The 20,211-nt window shown below is 47.3% G+C and overlaps 1 protein-coding gene and 1 long non-coding RNA gene across 2 annotated transcripts in view; one reads left to right on the top strand and one right to left on the bottom strand.

Moving 5' to 3' along the window:
• Positions 1-20,211, top strand: part of ABTB2 (ankyrin repeat and BTB domain containing 2) — a 193,707-nt gene that overhangs the window by 149,342 nt on the left and 24,154 nt on the right. The window contains exons 4-5 of the mRNA XM_069091396.1: positions 18,466-18,618; positions 19,921-20,086. Coding sequence (XP_068947497.1) covers positions 18,466-18,618; positions 19,921-20,086 — 319 coding nt within the window. The remainder of the gene's footprint in view (positions 1-18,465; positions 18,619-19,920; positions 20,087-20,211) is intronic.
• LOC138163820 (uncharacterized) lies at positions 149-7,350 on the bottom strand. The gene is made up of 2 exons (XR_011168927.1): positions 1,272-7,350; positions 149-480 (listed from the first exon to the last, which is right to left on the bottom strand). It is a non-coding gene; the product is annotated as an uncharacterized lncRNA (long non-coding RNA).

Here is a 20,211-nt window from a genome sequence, read left to right as displayed (position 1 = left end):
CTTACTATGATGCTAGCAGAGTGAACACATTTAGAGTAGACCTCTAAGTGACTGGAGTAAATACAGAAGCCTAACGACCTCAGAGGGAAAGTTGGGGGAGGCTCCTTAAGAACATGAGTCTGAGGAAGCATTTGAACAAATTCAGCAGTTACTTTTTTTAAAAATTATATTGATATCCTATAAACACCAAATATGCAAGGTTGCTGCCACGGTGTGGAGTCAGACGTGGGGGGTTGTGGATCTGGGGCTTTTTCAGTGCGAGGGAGGTGTGGGGCCTAGCTTAAACCAGGACCTTCTGACTTTGGATCAAGGAGAAGAAAAAGGAAAAATATGAAAGCTTGATGATGTCTTAGTCCCTACTCATGGTACCCCTTCCACTTCTGGAAACAAACACTGATTTCCTTTACTTCATAGAAGATCTCAGGTTCCAAATAGCCTTCCTTCTTCCCTGCTCTGGGAACCATCCTTTGTTTCAGTGAACTAAAAAAAAAAAAAAACAGAAAGAGTGGGAAGGAAACAGTTTAGCAAAGTTAACCAATGCATGAACAGAGTCTGACTATGTATACAGTTCCACAAGCACCCATTAACCACCTACTGTATGCTGCCATGGAGACACAAAGACAAAACAGTCCCTGCTCTCCAGGAGGTTACACCCTGCTAAGGAAAGGAGGGAGATTTCTGGCTATTGAAATAGTAAGAGGCTGACCAGCTCATGAGCCACACTGAGGGGAAGAGGTCAGTTCAGGGGCAGAGTCTGGAGCAGAGGGACCTGTGATCTCCAGTCATTTGCTGCTCTCCCATCCTCTCTCTCATCATGGTGATGGGCAAAACTATCCAGCTCTGAGACGATGAGTAAACATTCTCATCATCTCAGATCCTCATGCGCCTGCAGGCTCAGACCTCACCAGGTGTCATTCCAGAGAGCCTTTGTCATAGTCTCAAGCAAAAAAACCTCAGCCTTGTGGGGTACCTGCACCCTGTGGGCTCCCCTGGGATTGGGTGGCAGCTGCCACTGTCCAAGAACCCATCAGTGAGGCTGTTTCTCAGGCTCTGCCCCCGCCCCCACCACCTTCCATCCATCCCCAAGTCACTCCCGGAATCAGACCTGCTGGGGATCTCCCACAGCACGGAGTCAGATGTGATGGGAGGTGGATCTGGGAATTTTTCAGTAGGAGGGAGATATGGAACCTCGTTTAAACCAAGACCTGACTTTGGATTAAGAAGAAGAAAAAGAGAAAATAAGAGAATTTGATTTCTTGGTCAGTACTCACAGTGACCCCTCCATTTCCATGTGCAAGCACTGATTTCTCTTGCTCTGTAGAGGATCTTGGGCTCATATTTCTGTAGTATTAAATTCCTGTAGGTCTAATAGGGTCTCAGATGCCATCTTGTCCAACCCCTCGTTTTTCAGATGAGGAAACTGAGGCCAGAGAGGTTGGCCTGCACGGCCTCTAAGGTCCCATTGTTCTAGGATCCTTAGTGACTTGACCTTTCTGGACCTTGATGTCCTCATCAGTAAAATAAGGGGATTGGACCAAGTGACCTCCAGGGTTCCTTTTTCCAGCTCTGATCTGATGAGCCTAAGTCAATCTGAGCTTCCACGCTGGAGACCCCCAAATATTGGAGGCCCTTGGCCTCATGAGTCAATGCCCCAGCTGAGTGAGCTGAGATGAGGCCACTTTTTGTCAAGCGTCTTCTGCCGACTCCATACCCCCCAGTGCAGCATTGTGGCTTTTGTGGTTTGCTCTCCTTACTCCCCTAATCCCCATGCTTCCAGTTCCCTTTCCCCCGGGCCCTTTATCAGAGGAGGAGAAGGCAGTGAGGTGCTGCTGGGGAATTTCCTGAGAGCAGCTCAGGCCCAAGGTTCCGGCTGCACCCACCCCTTCTTCCCTCACCTCTTCCTAATCTTTGCCTGCCTGGGAACGTGGAAGGCTGGCACATTTCCACCAAACAAGTTCAGGCCGGGCGCTCCCTTGAGGACTGTTTTTGGTGATCGGGGCCTCCCAAACCACACGGAGGGCAACTGTTAGCACCAGCTCAGGGAATGAGGCCGAGACAGGGGCTATCCTGGCCTGGCCATCTGGCAAAGAGGTGACATTTCCCTTGGGCTGGCAGGTTCCTGGACATTCAGTTCAACTCAACGAGCATTTATTAAGCACCTCTGGGCTCTGGGCCTATAAACACAATAATAACACAATCTCTGTGTTGGAAGAGCTCAAATTCTACCAATCTCTCAGGGAAGGACCCCATGTATACAGTAGTTAAGTAAATGCAAAATATATGCACTTTGATCAATGGGTAGGAGCAGCATAACTGGGCCCAGACTCGGGGGAAGGAAGAAAAGACCCAGCCTAGTTGCCTAAGCCAGAAGAGACTTGGGCCTTGGGCCTGTACCTTGCAAGGACTCGGGAGGCACCTGCCTGCTAGACAAGCTCTCGACATAAAAAAGAAAGACCCACAAGATGCAGTCTGTTGAGACAGAAGACTCAGGATCATTCATCTTTCTTTTTTTTTTTTTTTTTTTTTGCTCAGCTTGCAAAAGTGGTTTCTTATCAAATGTGGAGATGATAGCAGCCAGGGCTTTGTTCTATGTACTTGTCTCCCTTAAATACCATTTCAAGAAGATCTGCCACGTTAAGCTTTTTCCTCTTGGTTTTTTTCCCTGTTCTGTGCATTAAATCTCCATCTGCTTACTGGAAAATGCAAGCACAAGAGACGAGGTTGGCGTTTGAGTGAATTAACTATAGTTTTCAGAGTTTTCCCCAGCTTGGCAAGCCTATAAACCTCAGAAATGGTCTGTTTATAGGCCTTAGTCCTGATAGCAGGGAGACAGACCTACCCTGGTGAGGGAGGCTGATCTCGTTTTGAAATTGGCAGCAATGTGGGCCACAGGTTGGAAGGCCAGGGGCTTAGGAATGGAGATGCCCAAGATCCCTACCTGGCTTTGCTCTGAATCACTATGGAGTCTATTTGTGCTGGGAGGAATCAGTGTGATTTATAGAACCCTACCACCCTGATCAAGACGCTGAATTCTAACTAGACACAGAATATTCATTATTACCTTGTTCAGCCCTCCCCTCTTCATCTAATGAAACAGATCCAGAAAGAGGAACGAATCTGCCCAAGGTCATCCATCTAATTAGAAGACTCAGAAACTTGGAGAGCCAGAAGGGCATTTACTTCACAATTGTGGGTCTCCCCTTTAATTTTCACAGAGGTTAAGTGACTTATCCAGGGTCACTTAGCTAGAAAGCAGCAGAATTAGGACCTGAACCCAAGATCTTCTAAGTCCAGATCTTTTCCATCACGCCATGCTGCCTCCATAAAGAATGTTGGAGCTACAAGAGGCTCTAGCAGTCACCTCCCTCCACCCTACAGACCCTTATTTTATAGATGAGGAAGGTGGAAGCTCAGACAGGTGAAAAGGCCTCTAAGCCTGCTGCTTTTTCCACTAGGGGTTTGCAGTTTCTTGTGATTCGTGGATGGAAAATTGTATGAACTGGGTGGCACAGTGAAGAGAGCACCGGCCCTGGAGTCAAGAGGACCTGAGTTCAAATCCAGCCTCAGACACTTAATGCAAAAACTATCCGGATGACCCTGGGCAAGTCACTTAACCACAACTGCCCTCCAAAAAGCAAAAAAAAAAAGAAAAGAAAATTGTATGAATCCCAGCACTTAACGTGCATTTAATACACCAATTACAGTCAGTTCTTAATATCCAATTAATTCCCTCCTGCTCTCTGCTTGGGTCCCAAGATGCCTTTCAGGTTTGATAACGGTGTGTGTGTGTGTGTGTGTGTGTGTGTGTGTGTGTGTGTGTGTGTGTGGGTGTGTGTGTGTGTGTGTGTGTGTGTGTGTGTGTGTGTGTGTGTGTGTGTGTGTATGTGTGTGTGTGTGTGTGTGTACTCACACTCATGAGCATATATCCCAAATTAGTTGTCTGGAGATTTTTTGCTATATAGATATTAAATAAGAGGTAATAATATTAGCTGGCATTTACATAGCGCATTAAGTAAAGCACTTTATGTATCTTAACTCATCCAATCTTCTTGTCAACTCTGGGAGGTGCTATTATTATACCCATTTTACAAATGAGGAAACTGAGGCTGACAGCTGTTAAGTGATTTGCTCTAAGATCACAAACATAGTATCAGAGGAAGGATCCAACCTCAGTTCTTCCTATCTCCCAGTTTAGAGCTTTATCTACTATGCCAAATAGTGTGAAGTAATTAGCTGATAGAGAACTGACCCCCTCAAGGGTCAGGGAGACCTGGGTTCAAGTTCCATTCTTAAACACACATGACCTTGGACAGGTCACTTAACCCATGGCTGGAATGCTTTCCCTCCTCAGCTCTGCCTCCTGGCTTCCTTCAAGCACCAGCTAAAAGACCACCTTCTATAAGAAGCATTTCCCAGCCCCTCCCCCTTAATGCCAGTATCTGCCCTCTATTCGTTATCTCCAATTTATCCTGTGGGCATCTTGTTTGTGCAGAGTGTTTTCATGCTGTCTCCCCATTAGACTGGGAGCCCCTTGAGGGCAGGGACTGTCTTTTTCTTTCTTTGTGTTCCTAGCACTTAGCATAGTACCTGCATATGCAGGCATTTAATAACTATTTTTTGACACTCAGTGCCCCAGTCAACTCTGTGAGTTAAAAGCCAGGTGCCAGTCTACATTGGTAATTGATGTTTCCTCACAAGGAATTCCCAACGACCGATGAAATCACAGATTTGGGCTCAAAAAACAAACAAGTAACAATTCTCGTCTTTAGTCTCTGTCTGAGGTAATGTGGTCATAGCTGCCCATTCTTTGCCTGGCACCTGTGGGTGTTTGATAAGTGCTTATATGATTCATTGGCCCACTGTGGTTGGTCATCTCCAGCTCTTCTCCTGTCCTGCTGTGCCACTAACCCATCCTAGGCCCATTTCACCATCTGTTAATCGCCCGCAGCTCAGTGAGGAGCAGTCAGAGGGTATTAAGTGCCAAGTTCCTTGGGAAGAAAGAATTAAGGGATTTGGGCTAGACGGAGGAAGCGCTTGGTGCCAAATGTTGACAGACCCAGAGAAAGGACAGGATTCTGTCCCAGCTGCTGACTGCTGTGCTGGGGGCTGCTAGGTTGGTCCAGCTTCCTGTTTTATTGTTGGAGACAGGCGGGGAGAAAGAGTGAGGGCTGGCAACAGCGGGGACCCTGGGGCTTTGGGGGCCTTTGTTACGGTGGTCACGACAATGCTCTTTGTCTCCAGCTCAGCCGAGGTTCTAAAGGGACCCTCCGGCAGCAGGAAATCCCAACTGCAAGAAGAACTGACAATTATTATTTTTTAATCATCATCATGACTCCTTTTTTTGTTGAAAAGAAGGAGGCTCTGAAGGGCCAAGCTTCAGAGGCTGGGGCCTGGAGGAGAGCAAGGGGGCATCCCTATGCTGGTGGGAGCCATACTGGGCTGGCTTCTTGCCCTGGAAAAGATTCATTTCCTCCTGCAAGATAAATCCCCTCAGAATTAGAGCCCACGCAGGCAGGCCTTGTCCCAGTTCCCATCTCCTTGATGTTTGTGGATTTTCTATCACACCTGATGGAATTTGGGATTTGCCTCTGAGTCTTAGAGATGAGATTAGAAGGAAAGTCAACTTCTCCCTCTTCCCCCCCCCGCCCATGAGGGCAGTCCCTGGCCCTGAAAGTTTCTTTCCCTTATTCTCTTGGGTGCCTGGTCCTCTGGTCCATGGTGTAGACGCGGCTGTGAGTTCAGAGGATGGAATGTGAATGGAACAGTCTGTTTGAGGCTCTTCTCCATCAGGGAGTCAGCCCTGGATTCGAGTTTGTGGGACTGGGGAATGATAGATTGGACCTTAGGAAAAGGTAGCTCAGCTGCTCAACATCAGCAAAAAACTTTTCACACTTTGCTTTGTGCCAGAGGAGCCAGAGAAACCACCTGGAGTGTACCAAGTGGGGAACTAGGAATCAGGAAGGCCTCAGAGGCTAGCCCTGGGAGGTCCCTTCATCTCCCTGACCCTCGTTCTCTTCATCAATAAAATGGGGATAATCAGCACCAACCTGATACATGGTATATGCAGTGCCCTGTAGACCCTAAGGGGTTAAGTAGACAGTGGCCATGATGATGATCGGTTTCCCTTCTGTACGCAAGTGACTTCCAAGGTCCCTTTTAACTCTAAGCCTAGAAGCCATCAACACAGTCAAGGCTTATCCCCACGTCCTACTGAAAATATCCCTCTCTCTAAGTGAGAGGGCTCCATCCCCATGACCTCTTTCCCTAACTATTCTCATGACTTTTTACAGTGTTGGAAAAGTTTATGTGACAAGGAGCAGTCGGACCTTTAGTATCACAGAAGCATAGAAGGGACCTCAGAAGACCATCTAGTTGAACTGTCTTTTTCTAAAGAAAGGAAACAGAGACACAGAGCGGTTAAGTGACTTGCCCAGGGCCACACAGCTAGTCAGTCTCTAAAAGCAGGACTTGTACTCAGTTTTCCTGACTTCCTACTCATTACACCAAAGTGGTCCAACTATCTGTAAGATTTCAGTTCTATAAGTGGCTCTGAACTCTGCCACCTTGGGGGAAGTGCCCCACGTTGACATGTACGTAAGTCTTTGGATACCTATGTTTACCTTTTTCTCTAAGAAGCCTTAGTACGGGTACTAGGACCTCAGCCTGGAAGCCCAGAAGGGTGGGAAGGTGACTCTGTTGGGCCACTTTGAACCAATGATAATCATCCTCAGAACCCAAACATAGGAGACCTAACTGGCAAGACTCCCAATTGGTGGTTCTGTCAATACTTGCTGGGTGAAACTAGTTGATGTTTTTAATATCCTAAGCCAGGCACCCAACTTCATTAGCATCCTAAGCCCACCTGTTGAAAGAAGAGCCCTCTGAGTAGTGTTAGCCACAGCTGGGAGGGGACCCATGCTGAGTAAGGTGGAAGGGCCACCGCCTGTCTGCCTCTCCTGCATCAGAATGGGGCCTGAGGTTTGTTACCTGCCACAACAGAGGATTAAGTCTGAGCAGACAACCTCAGCAAGGCCCTGGAAAGAGAGCCCAGATGCAATCTCTGGGGTGGGAAAGAAGTCTTGCCCCAGCGAGAGAAGGAGTGGTCAAGGGAGAGGCCAACTCTGTACCTTTCCATTCAGAGATCACTTGGGCAAGGGTGTCCCCTGCTCTGGAAGGCCGTGTGTAATGAAACCAAGCGAGGGGTCTGGCTTGCTGCTGGCTGAGTGCTCCCTGGAGTGTGAGAAAGGAGTAGAAAGGGTGGCATACTGCCCAATGTGCTTGACTGGAATTTGTCTTATCTCACCCACAAGATGCCTTGGAGTCTCTCCCAATCCCCAGTGGGAAAGGCCCGGCTTGACTAAGGGTGCTGGTGCTTGTGGGTCCTTAGGGCCCCCTCCCCATCCTGCAGAGGTGGCAGTGCCATGTAGGGCCACCCCAGATCTTAGGCGTCGTCTAGACCAAGCCCTGTCTAGAGCTCTCACCCTGGTTTACTGAAACCGATGAGCCCCTGCAAAGTCACAGAGAATCGGACTTTCCCAGGAAAGTTTTTCCAACTGGAAAAGTGTTGTGTGAAGGAGTTATCTTTTTGACTGGAAGATGACAACCACACGCTGATTTTCTGTCTTCTTATGGGAACTGTCTGCGGAGACACGAGGGTGTCTAGTAACCAAAGACTTAAGTCCCTCCAAGATTTGTTCTAGTAAATGGTTTATTTGGGCTTTGGATCCCTTCTTAAATCATTCTGACTCAAGGACTGAGACTTGGCAGATTCCTGATCTCATCAGGGTGGGGACTGCCTGCCCTGATACAGATCACACACAAGCCATCCCCCATCCTGTGCATTTCTTGTAGGGACCTTCCTTTTTCTTTTGATGTTTTATTCATTCTCTTTTCTTTTTTTATATAACTCTCACTTCCAGGTAGCAATCCCTCTCCCCCATAACCCTACCACACAACAAATAAATTCAGAAGCAAAATGAATCAGTACACTGTGTCTGAAATTGTATGCCTCTTCCACACCTGGAGTTCACCTGAGGTCATGGCCGCCATGTTACTGCACTACATGCAAATGATCTCTGCCGCCATCCTTCCAGCTCTAAGTGACTCTATGACCCGCTAAAAATACAAGAAAACAATGAAAGAGTGGAAATTCTACAAGGGCAGGGACTGCCTTCACTTTATATTTATCTCCCTAGCACAGAGTAAGCACTCCATATATGCTTCTCACCCATTCATTCTCGGTCATTGCACTGATAACAAAATCTTTCAGGATTGTTTTCCTTGTGTTTTCTTCCCTTTGGGGTCATTGTCCTCCTGGTTCTGCTCACTGCACTTTGCGTCCATTCCCACAATTCCTGTGCCTGGTTCTTTCTGTAAAATCCTCCAAGAAGATCCACCCAGAAGCCTGGAGGCCCTCTTGCCCTTCTTTTCATACCCTGTGCAATCCATGGGCCGTCTAGATGTCATTTCTCACTCCCACTGGAGGACCAGTCAATGTCCTTTTTAGATCAGATGTATCCGTGACACAGAGTTGTTGACAGTGTCTTCTCTCACACACGTCACTGATGTCAATATGCTTAGAAAGCCGCTTTCACCCCCCTGCCTCACTTCCCATTGGTCATCCACAGTTGTGACCTTTTTGAGATTTATAGTCCACACTTTGTAGCCAGAGGGTGTCACCGGAAGCATGTCAGTATTAAAAAGATAGTTTTTGGTGGCAGAGAGAGGCTGACAGTCATGAAAAGCAATACACCTTTTCCTAATTACATTGTATCTGCTTGCATTCAGTTCTGTCTCCAGCCCATTTTCCATCTGTAAGCCTAAGCTCAAATACATGTATTAACTCAATGGTTAGTATGATCCAAGAAAATGTTAGCACTGTCTGGGATCCAGAACTGGGCAGGACCTGATTTTAGAGATCATCTCATCCAAACTGGAACCAAGAGAGGGGAAGTGATTTGGGTAGAGCCGGACAGTAGTATGGGATCACAGATTTAGGGCTGCAAGAGCTCACCAAATCCAAGGTCTTCATTGAACCCAGGGGGAAATTAAGGCCAAATGAATTTCTGACTTGCCCAAGGCTTCACAGGTATGAAGCATTAGGATTCAAATCTAGGTCCTGAGGTAGCTGAACAAATACTAGATATTAGGAGTTAAGGGACGCAGATTCCAGTCCTGGCTCCTCTGTCGGCTAGCTGTGTGACTTTGGACAAGTTTCTTTCCTCAGTTCCTCACTCACAGGCTTGGACTGGATGACCTTTGAGATGCCTCTCAGCTCTGAGTTAATGATTCTCTAGTACCAGGCATCATGGTAGGAAATAGGAAGCCTATCTTGGGGTTAAAAGGAATGGGTTCAAGTTTTACCTGTGTGAGACTGCATCCCTAGGCAAGTCACTTAATCTCTGAGGGACGCAGGCAATTTTCTAAGACTGCAATTCCTATAACTATGAAAGTAGTTTCCATGCTGGGAAATACCTATATTGATGAAATCATAGATCTAGACTCCCTGCCCTCCAAAAAAGCCCATGTTCCTAAGACCAATATTCTTCCCACTCTAACCCCAAGAAGAATAAATATGGCCCCATCTGGAAGTCCCCTTTCTTTATTGGACTCAGGGAGAGGGATGAGACATGGTACCAATCAGGTGAACGATGGTTAATCCAAATACTCAGAAAGATCAGTGGTCTCACTGATGGGTATATTCCCTTCAGCAGTGCAGAGCCCACTCCATCCACACCTGCCCATCCTGTTACGCTCAGAGTCCTATCTTCCCATCAGTTCACCTCTGGGGGCCTTCCATGATTTCTCTCAAAACTCCCCTCCCACGTTCCTCTCCATGGTCCCCTAAGTAATTTGCAGTTTTATTGTTTCAGAGACTACAGTATTTTGTGACCCACAGCTATATACCAGTCGAATATTGTTAATTCAAAAGACTGGGCCTTCATTTCAGGGGGAGGTTTGAGGCCATTCCAGAAATTCGGCAGTTTCCCATAGGCAAAACACTCTCCTTGAGCTCATCCAAAAATAATATCTAAGCAGTTTTCTAACTACATTCCAAAGTTATGCCCAGTAATAAAGTTGGGGCCCCTCTTCTACTGTCAGCCACCACCTAGCTATGGCCTGGGGGGTGGCTAGACTGATGGTGGTAGTGGGAGAAAGCTGGGGGCTGTCACAGATAATCCGCTTATGGATAATTGGGAATTTGTTGTCATTCCAGACCTATCCTGGTGCAAATAGGCACTCCAGCTGGAAGCATTAGGGACCACATCTTTATTTAGAGTTCATGCTAATGGATACCAAATGGGGGAAGGGGAGCAGGGGGTGAACAAGAATACACTAAGGGAAGCACAGGTCCTTCTCCAGAGACCCCAAAGCCATTCCTGAGCCCTGAAGCAGCCTTTACCCAGAAATCCCATCCCCATCTAGTCACCTCTGGAGATTTAGTTATGGGATCTGCACCAAGAGTGGCAGGGTGGGAAATAAAAGGAGGCTGAAGACATCTAAAGAGGTCTGAGCTGGAGGAAATCGTTCTGGTTTACCCAACATTTTTTCCCAATAATTAACCCAAGATGTGAATTGGACTCTAATTGCTTCAGTTGGGTTGGAGGAGAGTCTGACTTCAGGAGAACACTGCTTTTCTTGTATTCTAAACCAGACTCTCAGTCACGTGATTCCACTGGGGGGGTGAGGGAATTTGTGGTGAGGTCTCTCTCCAGGCCCCAAGGAATCCACCTGGGTCGTGCTGGAAACTTTTCTGCACTTGAGCCATCCTTGACCTGTGAAGGGGTTTGTCATTTTGGAAATTACCTGAGCTCCCATCTCCCCTTACCCCTATCTCAAGAGACTGGGCCTTCAGGGTAGATCTATGATGCCCCTATCCCAAACCATCGGAAAAATTCCCAGTTCACAGCCTACTGATGAAGAAAGAGTGGTGGGTGGGTGTGTTGTTTGGCAAAGTAGATGGGCAGGGGGAGGATTCTTTGGACCATTTTGAATGGTACAAAAGACAAATGAGCCCAGTGATTAGGTCGATTTCATCTGAGGGTGTGTCAGAGGGAAAGATAATTGGGGGTTGAGGGTGAACATCTTTCTGGCCACACCTTCCTAAATAAACTATTTCTTTTGGCCCATCCCCTTGAGTTTCCTTTCTTGGGGTTCTGAGCCTTGAGGTGGAGACAAGGGGTAAGAGATGATGATGAAATTGCTCATTAAGAAACAATCCCATTACCAGTCATTGGTACCCTCTCTAAATTTTCCCAGCTGTAGGATCAAGGCCCTAAACCTGAAACCATTTGGGGCTTATAGCCAAATGCTTCAATTAAGTAGCTGTGATCTGGCCTCCCCCAAACCCCAGAACAGACTAGATGGAACAGGGGTCCATGGTAAGGACCATACAGGTCAATATTGATACTACTCATCCGTGTGCTTATAAAGACATGGGTACTTGGTGGGCAGACCCACCCCCATGCCAAAGTTGACTTTCCAGCCTAGGGCACTGGCCAAAACCCTCAAATCTTGCTGGCCTCCTCTCACAAGTGCTGGTTGTAGGCGGGCATCCAGGCCGCCAACTTGGACCATTTTCGTTGAGGCCCCCTGCCCATTCCCCGTGTAGGAACAGGGCCTGCTTTGAGCCTGGAAATTGGAGTCATTTCCTGTTCCCCGTTGTTAAGACACTGCTTCTAAGACTGGAATCACAATAAATCATAAGTGTGCTGAGTGATACAGGGTTTATTTATTTTTTCCAAGCTTCGAGGCTCTCTTAGAACTAGGGCCTCCAGTTTGCTTGTTTTTATTCTTTCTCCCCCACTGCACTCTGTTTTTTAAGGTGGAAAGAAAAGGCTTTTTACAAACCAAGTCCCATGGAAGGCCTTTCCAAGACCCTTCACAGGAGGGGTTGTGTCTGTGGTGCAAACGGCCCTTAAAGTTGGGAAAAAATACAGAAAGCGGCTATTGCTCTCCAGCCAACATGGCGGAATGATGTGAGCCCAGCACTGGGTGCCACGAGACGTGGGCTACTCACTAATTCTGTGTGATCACTTCTGAGAAAGTCAGGACAGAGGAGACAATGGTCCCATCCTCTCCTTTGGTCAGACCACACTGGGAATATTGTGCAGACCCAGCCACTATATTTTACCAAGGACATTAATAAGCCAGACAATACCCAGGGTGGTGAAGGGCATCAGATCTGTCATAAAGGATCCTTTGAAGGCACTAAGGGTGTTTAACCTGAGAAGAGAAGTCAGAGAGTACAAGATAGTTGTCTTCAAGTATTTATAGGGCTGACACCTGAAAGATGGATTAGTCTTGTTTTATTTGGCTCCAAAAGGCAAAACCAGGACCAGTGGGTAGAAGTTGCAAAACAACAGATTCAAGGTCTAGGTTAATTTAAAAAACTAACAATTAAGAATTATCCAAACCATGGAATGGGCTGCCTTGGGAGAGAGTGGGTTCTTCTTCTTTGGAAGTCATTAAGTAGAGTCTGGACAGGCATTCACTAGGTATGTTATAAGAGAGGATTGTTTTCCAAGTTGGAATCAACCTCTGCGGCCCCTGGAGAGCCCGTCCGACGCAGAAACTCTGTGACTGAGCTGCGTGGCATCCCTCCCTCTGCTCTGTCACTCTGTACCCTCATTCCTTCTCTGAAAAAAGGAGGGGCTCAGACTAGCCAACCTTTCAGGTCGTTTCTGGCTCTGATGGTTAGCAATACTAAGTGACTGCCGACGGAGGCTATTTCACGCAAGGCTGCCTAGCACAGCACTCGTTTGCCCCAACCTGGCCAATACTAGTCCACGAATCGTCCCTTGGCTCTGAAATGATAGGAAGAAGCCCAAGCAGAGATCTACCAAGCACGAAGGCATCTCACTTCCCTTTGTCATGAAAGCAAGAAAATGGCCCACGAAGGGAGGTCCTAAAAAATATACACTGACTTTGGTGGACCTAGAGAGGCTGGCAGCCAGAGAACCCCACCATCCAGAAAATCCCTGTTGGAAGTCACAACAGACCACACCCAATGGCATAGTCTGTGGTCAGGGTGACAAGATGTAGCCCTGGCAGCACCCACTAAGTTTTCTTTCCATTTTAACAAGCATTTCTTAAGTGCATGCTGGGTTTTACTCCAGGAAACTTTCCCTGCCCTCAAAGAGCTTACAGTCTATTGGGAAAAAGCACCATACCCAGATATATAAATATAAAATGTTGTTGTTCAATCACGTCCGACTCTTCATGACCCCTCTTGGGGGTTTTCTTGGAAAAGATACTGGAGTGGTTTGCCATTTCCTTCTCCAGCTCGTTTTACAGAGGAGGAAACTGAGGCAAACAGGATGAAGTGACTTCCCCAGGGTCGCACAGCTAAGGTTGTATCTGAAGCTGGATTTGAACTCAAATCTTCCTGACTCCAGGTCTGGTGTTCTAACCACTGCACCACCTAGCCTCCCTACTGGGGATATATAAAGAAAGGCAAAAACAGCCCCAAAGAGCTCATGTTCTAATTAGACAGATGACCTGCAAACACTGTGGTGCATACAAAAGGCATACAGTGTAAATGGGAGGCAGTCTCTGGGGGAAGGCTTTAGCCCTGTGGGGACCAGAATAAAAGGTTTTTTGCAGAAGGTGAGATTTGAGTCTTGAAGAAAGCCAGGAGATGGAGGTAAAGGAGGGGCAAAATCAGCCTCTACTTCCTGAAGGAGATGCCACCAGAACTTAACATTGAAGAAAGTTAGGGATTCCAAGAGGCAGAAGTGAGGAGAGAGAGCCATCCAGGCATGGGGCGCAAACACAGGGGGATGAGAGATGGTAGAATTCGAACTCAGGGCCTCTGACTCCAAGGTTCTCCCCTTTCCATTGTACCACACTGCCTCCTAGATGGTCCGACTGTTACCCTTTCCTCAAGTGGGAAGGCTGTCCTTAGATGGATCGGGGCCATACAGAGACAGAGCCCTGGCCCTTTGCCCACTACAGACTTGCCAACATCTGAACCGCCAGATGCTTTCTCAAACATCGAGCCTGCCTGAAGAAAGCTATCAAGCATAAAGGAGCTGAGAGGACGTGGATTTCTCTGGCCCTAAAGACCCTCCCCTGCATTCCCTCTGCCCAGTGCTGGTGCTGTCAACACCCATGTCGATATGATCGGCATTGCCCCAGGAGCCAGAGGCGGCCAAGAGGAAAGACAAGAAGGAAGAATATTTCCCCTTTTAATTAGGGGGAAAGCAAGCAGAGGCCCTGTCCACAGATCCATTTCAGCAGAGCTCCTTGGGGGCCCTTCTACCTTGTAGAAGCAGCCAGTGGGGTTCGTTTTTATTGGACTGGTCCGGCATGCCCAGGAACGCCAGCCATCTTTTCTATGGACACCCAGGGAGTGAGAGGAAATATTACAGGAACACAGAACACAGCTAAGGAGAGTCTGGTCCATCTTATAGGAGACAAAGCTAAGGCCTAGGAGAAGGGGCTGGCCCAAGGTCATACCAGTTGTAAGTAGCAGAAATGAGATTTTAACTCAGGACCTGTGACTCCAGTTCCAAATCTCTTACCACTGTCCTACTCGGCTCTTCAGGAGAGAAACTGCGACATGAATCCCATGTCCCAGAAGAGGTTATGAATTAGGAAGAAGTAAGCTCAGCTGTGTCTTTTTTCTTTTTTGCTTTTTTTTGGGGGGGAGGGAAATTGGGGTTAAGTGACTTGCCCAAGGTCACACGGCTAATTTTTGTGTTAAGTGTCTGAGGCCATATTTGAACTCGGGTCCTCCTGACTCCAGGGCCAGTGCTCTATTCACTGTGCCACCTAACCAGCCCTCAGCTGTGTCTCTTGACTGGTGCTCAGGCCATGTTTCGAGCACCGTCCCTGACTATTTCACCCTCCACCGGTCCCGTGTGGTTTTTATCGAGGAAGGAAGGTTGGAGGAGCTTGGTTTTGCAGGTGGAATTGTCATAATTGCATTCAAATGAGTGGCAGATGTACCCCAAGGGCAGAAGGGAAACAAGATGACCTTGTCTTCAGAAAACATCTTTGAGATGGCTCTCTTTGTGATTATTAATAATGCATGTAGCTGTGTACCATCTTCACAGAGCAGAAAGCATCCTACCAACAGCACCAAACCTCCTTGTGCTGTTTGTGCCCCCCTAGAACATGGCTCCCCATGAGCCCTGCCTTTTTGAGTTGGGTTTGGGCAGATGAGGGAGACGTCACAGCAGAGAGAGACTAAAAACCACACATTCTGCTTGGTGTATTATCCAACAAACACAGCACAGTTCTGCTAATTTGTGAATTATCTTTTTGTTTACTCTTCTATTCCCAAGGCTAATGATAATTAATGTAAGTAAAGTTTTATGCCATATCCAGTGGTGTTAATATGTAAAACATTAATAGGGATAACATGTAAAATTAATTGTATCTTTGGGCTCAAATGATCAATGGAGTAGGGGAAGTGTGGCTAGAGATGTCTTAAGTGGACCGCAAGCTCAGTATGGGTCAAATGATGGTAGATTTAGGGCTGGGGTCATCTAGTCCAACACCCTCATTTTACAGGTGAGGAAACTGAGATTCAGTTTAACAACTCTTTGGAGGGGAATCTGCAAATATTGGGAGGGGAATCACTTGCAAAAAGGCTACTTGTGGGGCACCGGCCCTGGCGTTGGGAGGACCTGAGTTCAAATCTGGCCTCAGACACTTAACACTTACTAGCTGTGTGACTGTAGGCAAGTCACTTAACCCCAATTGCCCTGCCTTCTCCCATCCAAAGAAACACAAACAAAAGGCTACTTGCCCCACACAACAAAACAAAAAGCAGTGTGTGACAGAGACAGAGGGTCAGGCTTGGGCATTGCACTAGAGGAATCCTTGAGCGGAAGAGGGTGCTTCTAGAGGCAGTGCTCCCCCTGTCGCTGGAAGTGGTTTAAGAGAGGTTAGATACCTTTTTGTTGTGGCTGACAAGGACTGGATTAGACAGCAGTTTGGCCCCATGTTTCTGAGCTTGGCTTCCTGTTTTGACTGAAGGCTTCTGACATTCAATCATACTTTTGACATCTAAATGTCGTCCCTTTTACAAAGAGGACTGCAGATCTGTGATCAAGCCTGAGTCCTTCAGACAGTTGGCTTTAGGAACTGAAGTGTGGCAGAAAGATAATTCATGGGTTTGTTTGTTCATTCTTCCTGGAACACTAACATGGCCATGCCCCTCTATCCCTATACCCATTCATAACTACCACTCTGCCTGTTATGTGTTATCATTGTTAATAATAATGTCAATATAATCGATAGTTACAGTTCCTATTATATTTAATAATATAATATTAATATTGATGATGATAATAACAACTTGTGTTAATATAACATTTTAAGGTTAGCAAGGCACTTTACAAACACAAATATTAACACACTGTGTCTTTACAATAACCCAGAAAGGCAGGTGCTATTATTAGCCCTGCTTATAGATGAGGAAACAGAGGTGAAATCACTTTCCCAGGGTCACACGATTATAAGCATATGAGGCGGGATTTGATCCCAGATCTTCTTGGTTCCAAGTCCCATGCTCTATCCTCTGTGCTACCCGTGGGCTTAATAGCACACAAAACAGCTATGCTTGGCACTCACATCTGATCTGACCAAAGCAGAGCACAGAGGCATTGTCATCTCCCAGTTCCTGGGAGTTATGCCTGTCTAATACAGTCTAAAACCCCGTTACCTTTCTGGGCCACCATATCACACCGCTAACTGATATGATGCTTGTGGTCCATTAAAACCCCCAGATCTTCTTCAAACAGATTCCTATGTAGTCATGCTTTCCCTGTCTTATACTTGGGAAGTTCATTATTTTGAACCAGAGAAAACCAACAAAATGGGTAATGCAAATATTATTGTGTTACCTATTTTGCCTATGGGGCCCTTTGGGGTTCATAGAGGTCAGGAGTTTTGCCTAAGGTCACATGAAGAGTAAGTGGCATAGTAAGGATTTGAACCCAGGACTTGGGACTTCCAATCCAGCCTTCCTTCCTTGAGGCCGTACTACTTCTCATGGACCTTAATGAGTTCTAGCAGACCCAGCCCCGAGGTGTGTAGAGGAAAGCCTGGCTCCCTCCTGCTCGGCAGCCCCTCCATTGAGCCTACTGGAGCTGACAAAACAAGGAAAGAAGAGGAAAATAGAACTCTTGGCTTGTCGTTAGTGAGACCCTCTTAAGGGTGCAGCTTGCTGGTGACAGCCTTCCTTCTTGTGATGGCGAGCCGGGAGAAGGGCTCAATCCATCTGGGGCAGTCTGTATGTCCAGTGAGTCATGAAGCAAGGAGGCTGGTTGTCAGGGAGACTTCCCTAATGGCCAAATCTATTAGACTGTGAAATGGTCTCCTGAGGGGGTCCTCATTGCCTCGGGAAGCTAGACAAAGCCCTCCACAAGGACCCTGGGCAACCCTCCTTCATTAACAGGAGCGGCCCTGACCAGCCATGAACGTTTCTCTGACTTTAAGATGGTGGTGATGTCAGGCAGGACAGAGCAGGAACAAAGAAGGAGGCTGGGGGAGGGGGAGGAAACAGGCCCTTTGTCAAAGATACATCCTGTGTCAGCCCCTGCTCTACCTTGCTTGTGGCAGGATAAAAACAGATAAATCCTTGTTGAGATACTGAATTGCTTCTTCTGAGAAAGTGGGAGGTCCCCTCCCCCCGACCCAGCCCTTAGAGGAAAGCTCTACTGCCAAATCCTATTATTTCTTTCTCCTAATGGGATCCCATGCCCCTGACCCTTCCCAAAAAACCCTCTCCTGTTTTGAGTTGCTTGTCAGTGTCCCATCTCCCTGTGCATGCTTCAGATGGGGGCTTTTCATGGGACAAAGTATAATGCCCCCCTCTGAGGCATTGGCAGGCTGGCTCCTCAAAGGGCTGGTCAATGTTACTCTACTCAGCCTAAGGAGCTGAGGCTTTTTCTAGTACTGTTGCACACACACACACACACACACACACACACACACTCACTCACTCACTCACTCACTCACTTGTGGGAGGCCAAGGACCAAACCTCAGGTCTCTTGACTCCTGACTAATCCGATGCTTTCTCCTCTACTCCCATGAGGCCCAATTCTCTGATTCCTCCTGGGCTGTGAAACTGGGCACACAGTCAACTTGTCAAGTGATAATTGACTGACCTTCCTTGACCACTGGTAACATTCCCCTAGCTGTGTCTGCTGTTCTTGAGGCATGAGATAAAGCAGTCAGCATGGTTTTGACCCAGAGTCTGGTGCTCTCTTGGTTCTATAGCAGTTTAAGGTGGTTCTCCCGATAATGTCCTCTCCCTCTCACCAGATTGTTGCCTCTCTCCCTTCTGGCTTGCTGGACAGGGTGCGAAAAGCGAACATTATTTTAAAGAAGCCACAAGACAGATTAATTGCCAGCCGTTCCCCAAGAAACACTGGACAATGTTGTCTTCTCTCCTGTCACTGACTCCTGTCCGTGCCTGCTGACCTCCTTGCCTCTTTGCTGTCTTACAGGCCCTTCATGCTTCTCCCACCCCTGATGGAATGGATGCGTGTGGCCATCACCTACGCAGAACACCGACGCAGCCTGACCGTGGACAGCGACGACATTCGGCAGACAGCCCGACTACTCCTACCTGGCCTGGACTGTGAGCCCCGGCAGTTAAAGTATGTGCTGGGGTGGGATGGGGGCATAAGGACAGAGTTGGCAGGGGCAGGGGCAGGGGCAGGGGTGGTAGTCCCAAACCTACAGACAAATTTCTGTTGAGCAAGGGAGGCAAGTTGTTTGAGGTTTTTTTTTTCCTCTGTGGCCTCTGCTGGCCATAGCCGCCATCCACTTCCCATCTCACAAAGATGTTGGGAGGGTGGGTGGTAAAGGCTATAAAGTGTTTTGAACTTCTCTGAGAAAGTCCCCCATAAATACCCAGGAGTATTATTAAGGTAGCTCATAAATCTCCAAGACTGGTCCCTGGGGACCGTCCCCATCTCTTAAGATTCCATGATTGGTACACATAACAGGCAAGTTGGAATGAGAATGCCCAGTCGAATAACCCAACATTATGGATATGGCAGCAGAATTCTAACCCTTTCTTCTGTCTTGGAATTGGGTTGTTTTCCTCATAGGCTACTCACTCTGGGAAAGTGGGATAGAGGTTTTCTTGAGCACTTGTAGCCAGTGAGAGCCTCCATATCCTTTTCCTTTCCCGAAAGAACCATAATAGCCATGGTGCCTGATCTAAAACCCAAGGCAGACGTTTCTCTATCTCTGTAACTGGTCTCCATTGTGCATGAATACAAAGAAATAAAGAGACAGTCCTTGGCCTCAAGAAGCTTATGTTCTTTTGTGAGAAAACTTGTACACAGATAAATAAATGTGGGGAGATGAATAGGGGCCTCATACAATGCCTCAGGCTGAGCTGAGCTGTAAGAAACTAGGAGTTCTTAGGAATGGGAGAGAGGGAAAGCATTCCCAGTATGGAGAGTCACTATAGGGAGACTGGGAGAGACTGGAAATGTCAGGTATGAGATGCATGAAACAAGGACTGATGTCTTCTTCTATCCTTTTGAACTCTAAATCAATGATACCAAGTAGACCAGCCTGGCTGAGATACGGAATATATAAAGGGGAATGATGTGGAATGGTGAGGGGCACAGACATTTTCAATAGTGCACCCCTGATTTGGGAGGGGAAGTAGAGTATTAAAGATAGAAAATGACAGCTATACCACCAAGCCACTTTCTAGACTTTGTTGAGATTTGTTGAGAAAAGATGAGACTGACTGTGTCTAAGACCATCCCTTGTTTGGCCACGTGGCCAGTCTGATCCTGTAGGAATCTCATACCCAGCCTAGCACTTCTGGGGCTCCCTGACTCTGCATTAAGTGTCAGTGGAGAGAAACATGCCCTGAACCTGTCCCAGAAAGATTCCTCCTGATGCAGCACATACCCTCTTGTCTTTCTCTTGGACAGGCCTGAATGTTGTTTTAGTTCCTTTCGGAGACTTGATGCCAAAGCAGCCACTGAGAAGTTCAACCAGGACCTAGGTTTCCGGATGCTCAACTGTGGGAGGACAGATCTCATCAACCAGGCCATCGAGGCACTGGGGCCCGATGGAGTTAACACCATGGACGACCAGGTAGAGATGAGGGAAATTTGGGAGAGTCTAAGCAATGAGAAACTGGTCTTCCAAAATATCTAGTAGAAGACCAGGAATAGGAAGGAAGGAAGGAAGGAAGGAAGGAAGGAAGGAAGGAAGGAAGG

This window comes from Petaurus breviceps, unplaced genomic scaffold, assembly GCF_028583685.1.
Source record: "Petaurus breviceps papuanus isolate PSGF00001 unplaced genomic scaffold, PetGlider_PUasm1.0 188, whole genome shotgun sequence".
Classification (NCBI taxonomy): domain Eukaryota; kingdom Metazoa; phylum Chordata; class Mammalia; order Diprotodontia; family Petauridae; genus Petaurus; species Petaurus breviceps.
The sequence above is the reverse complement of the archived record's forward strand: the minus strand, read 5'-3'. Positions and strand labels throughout refer to the sequence as shown.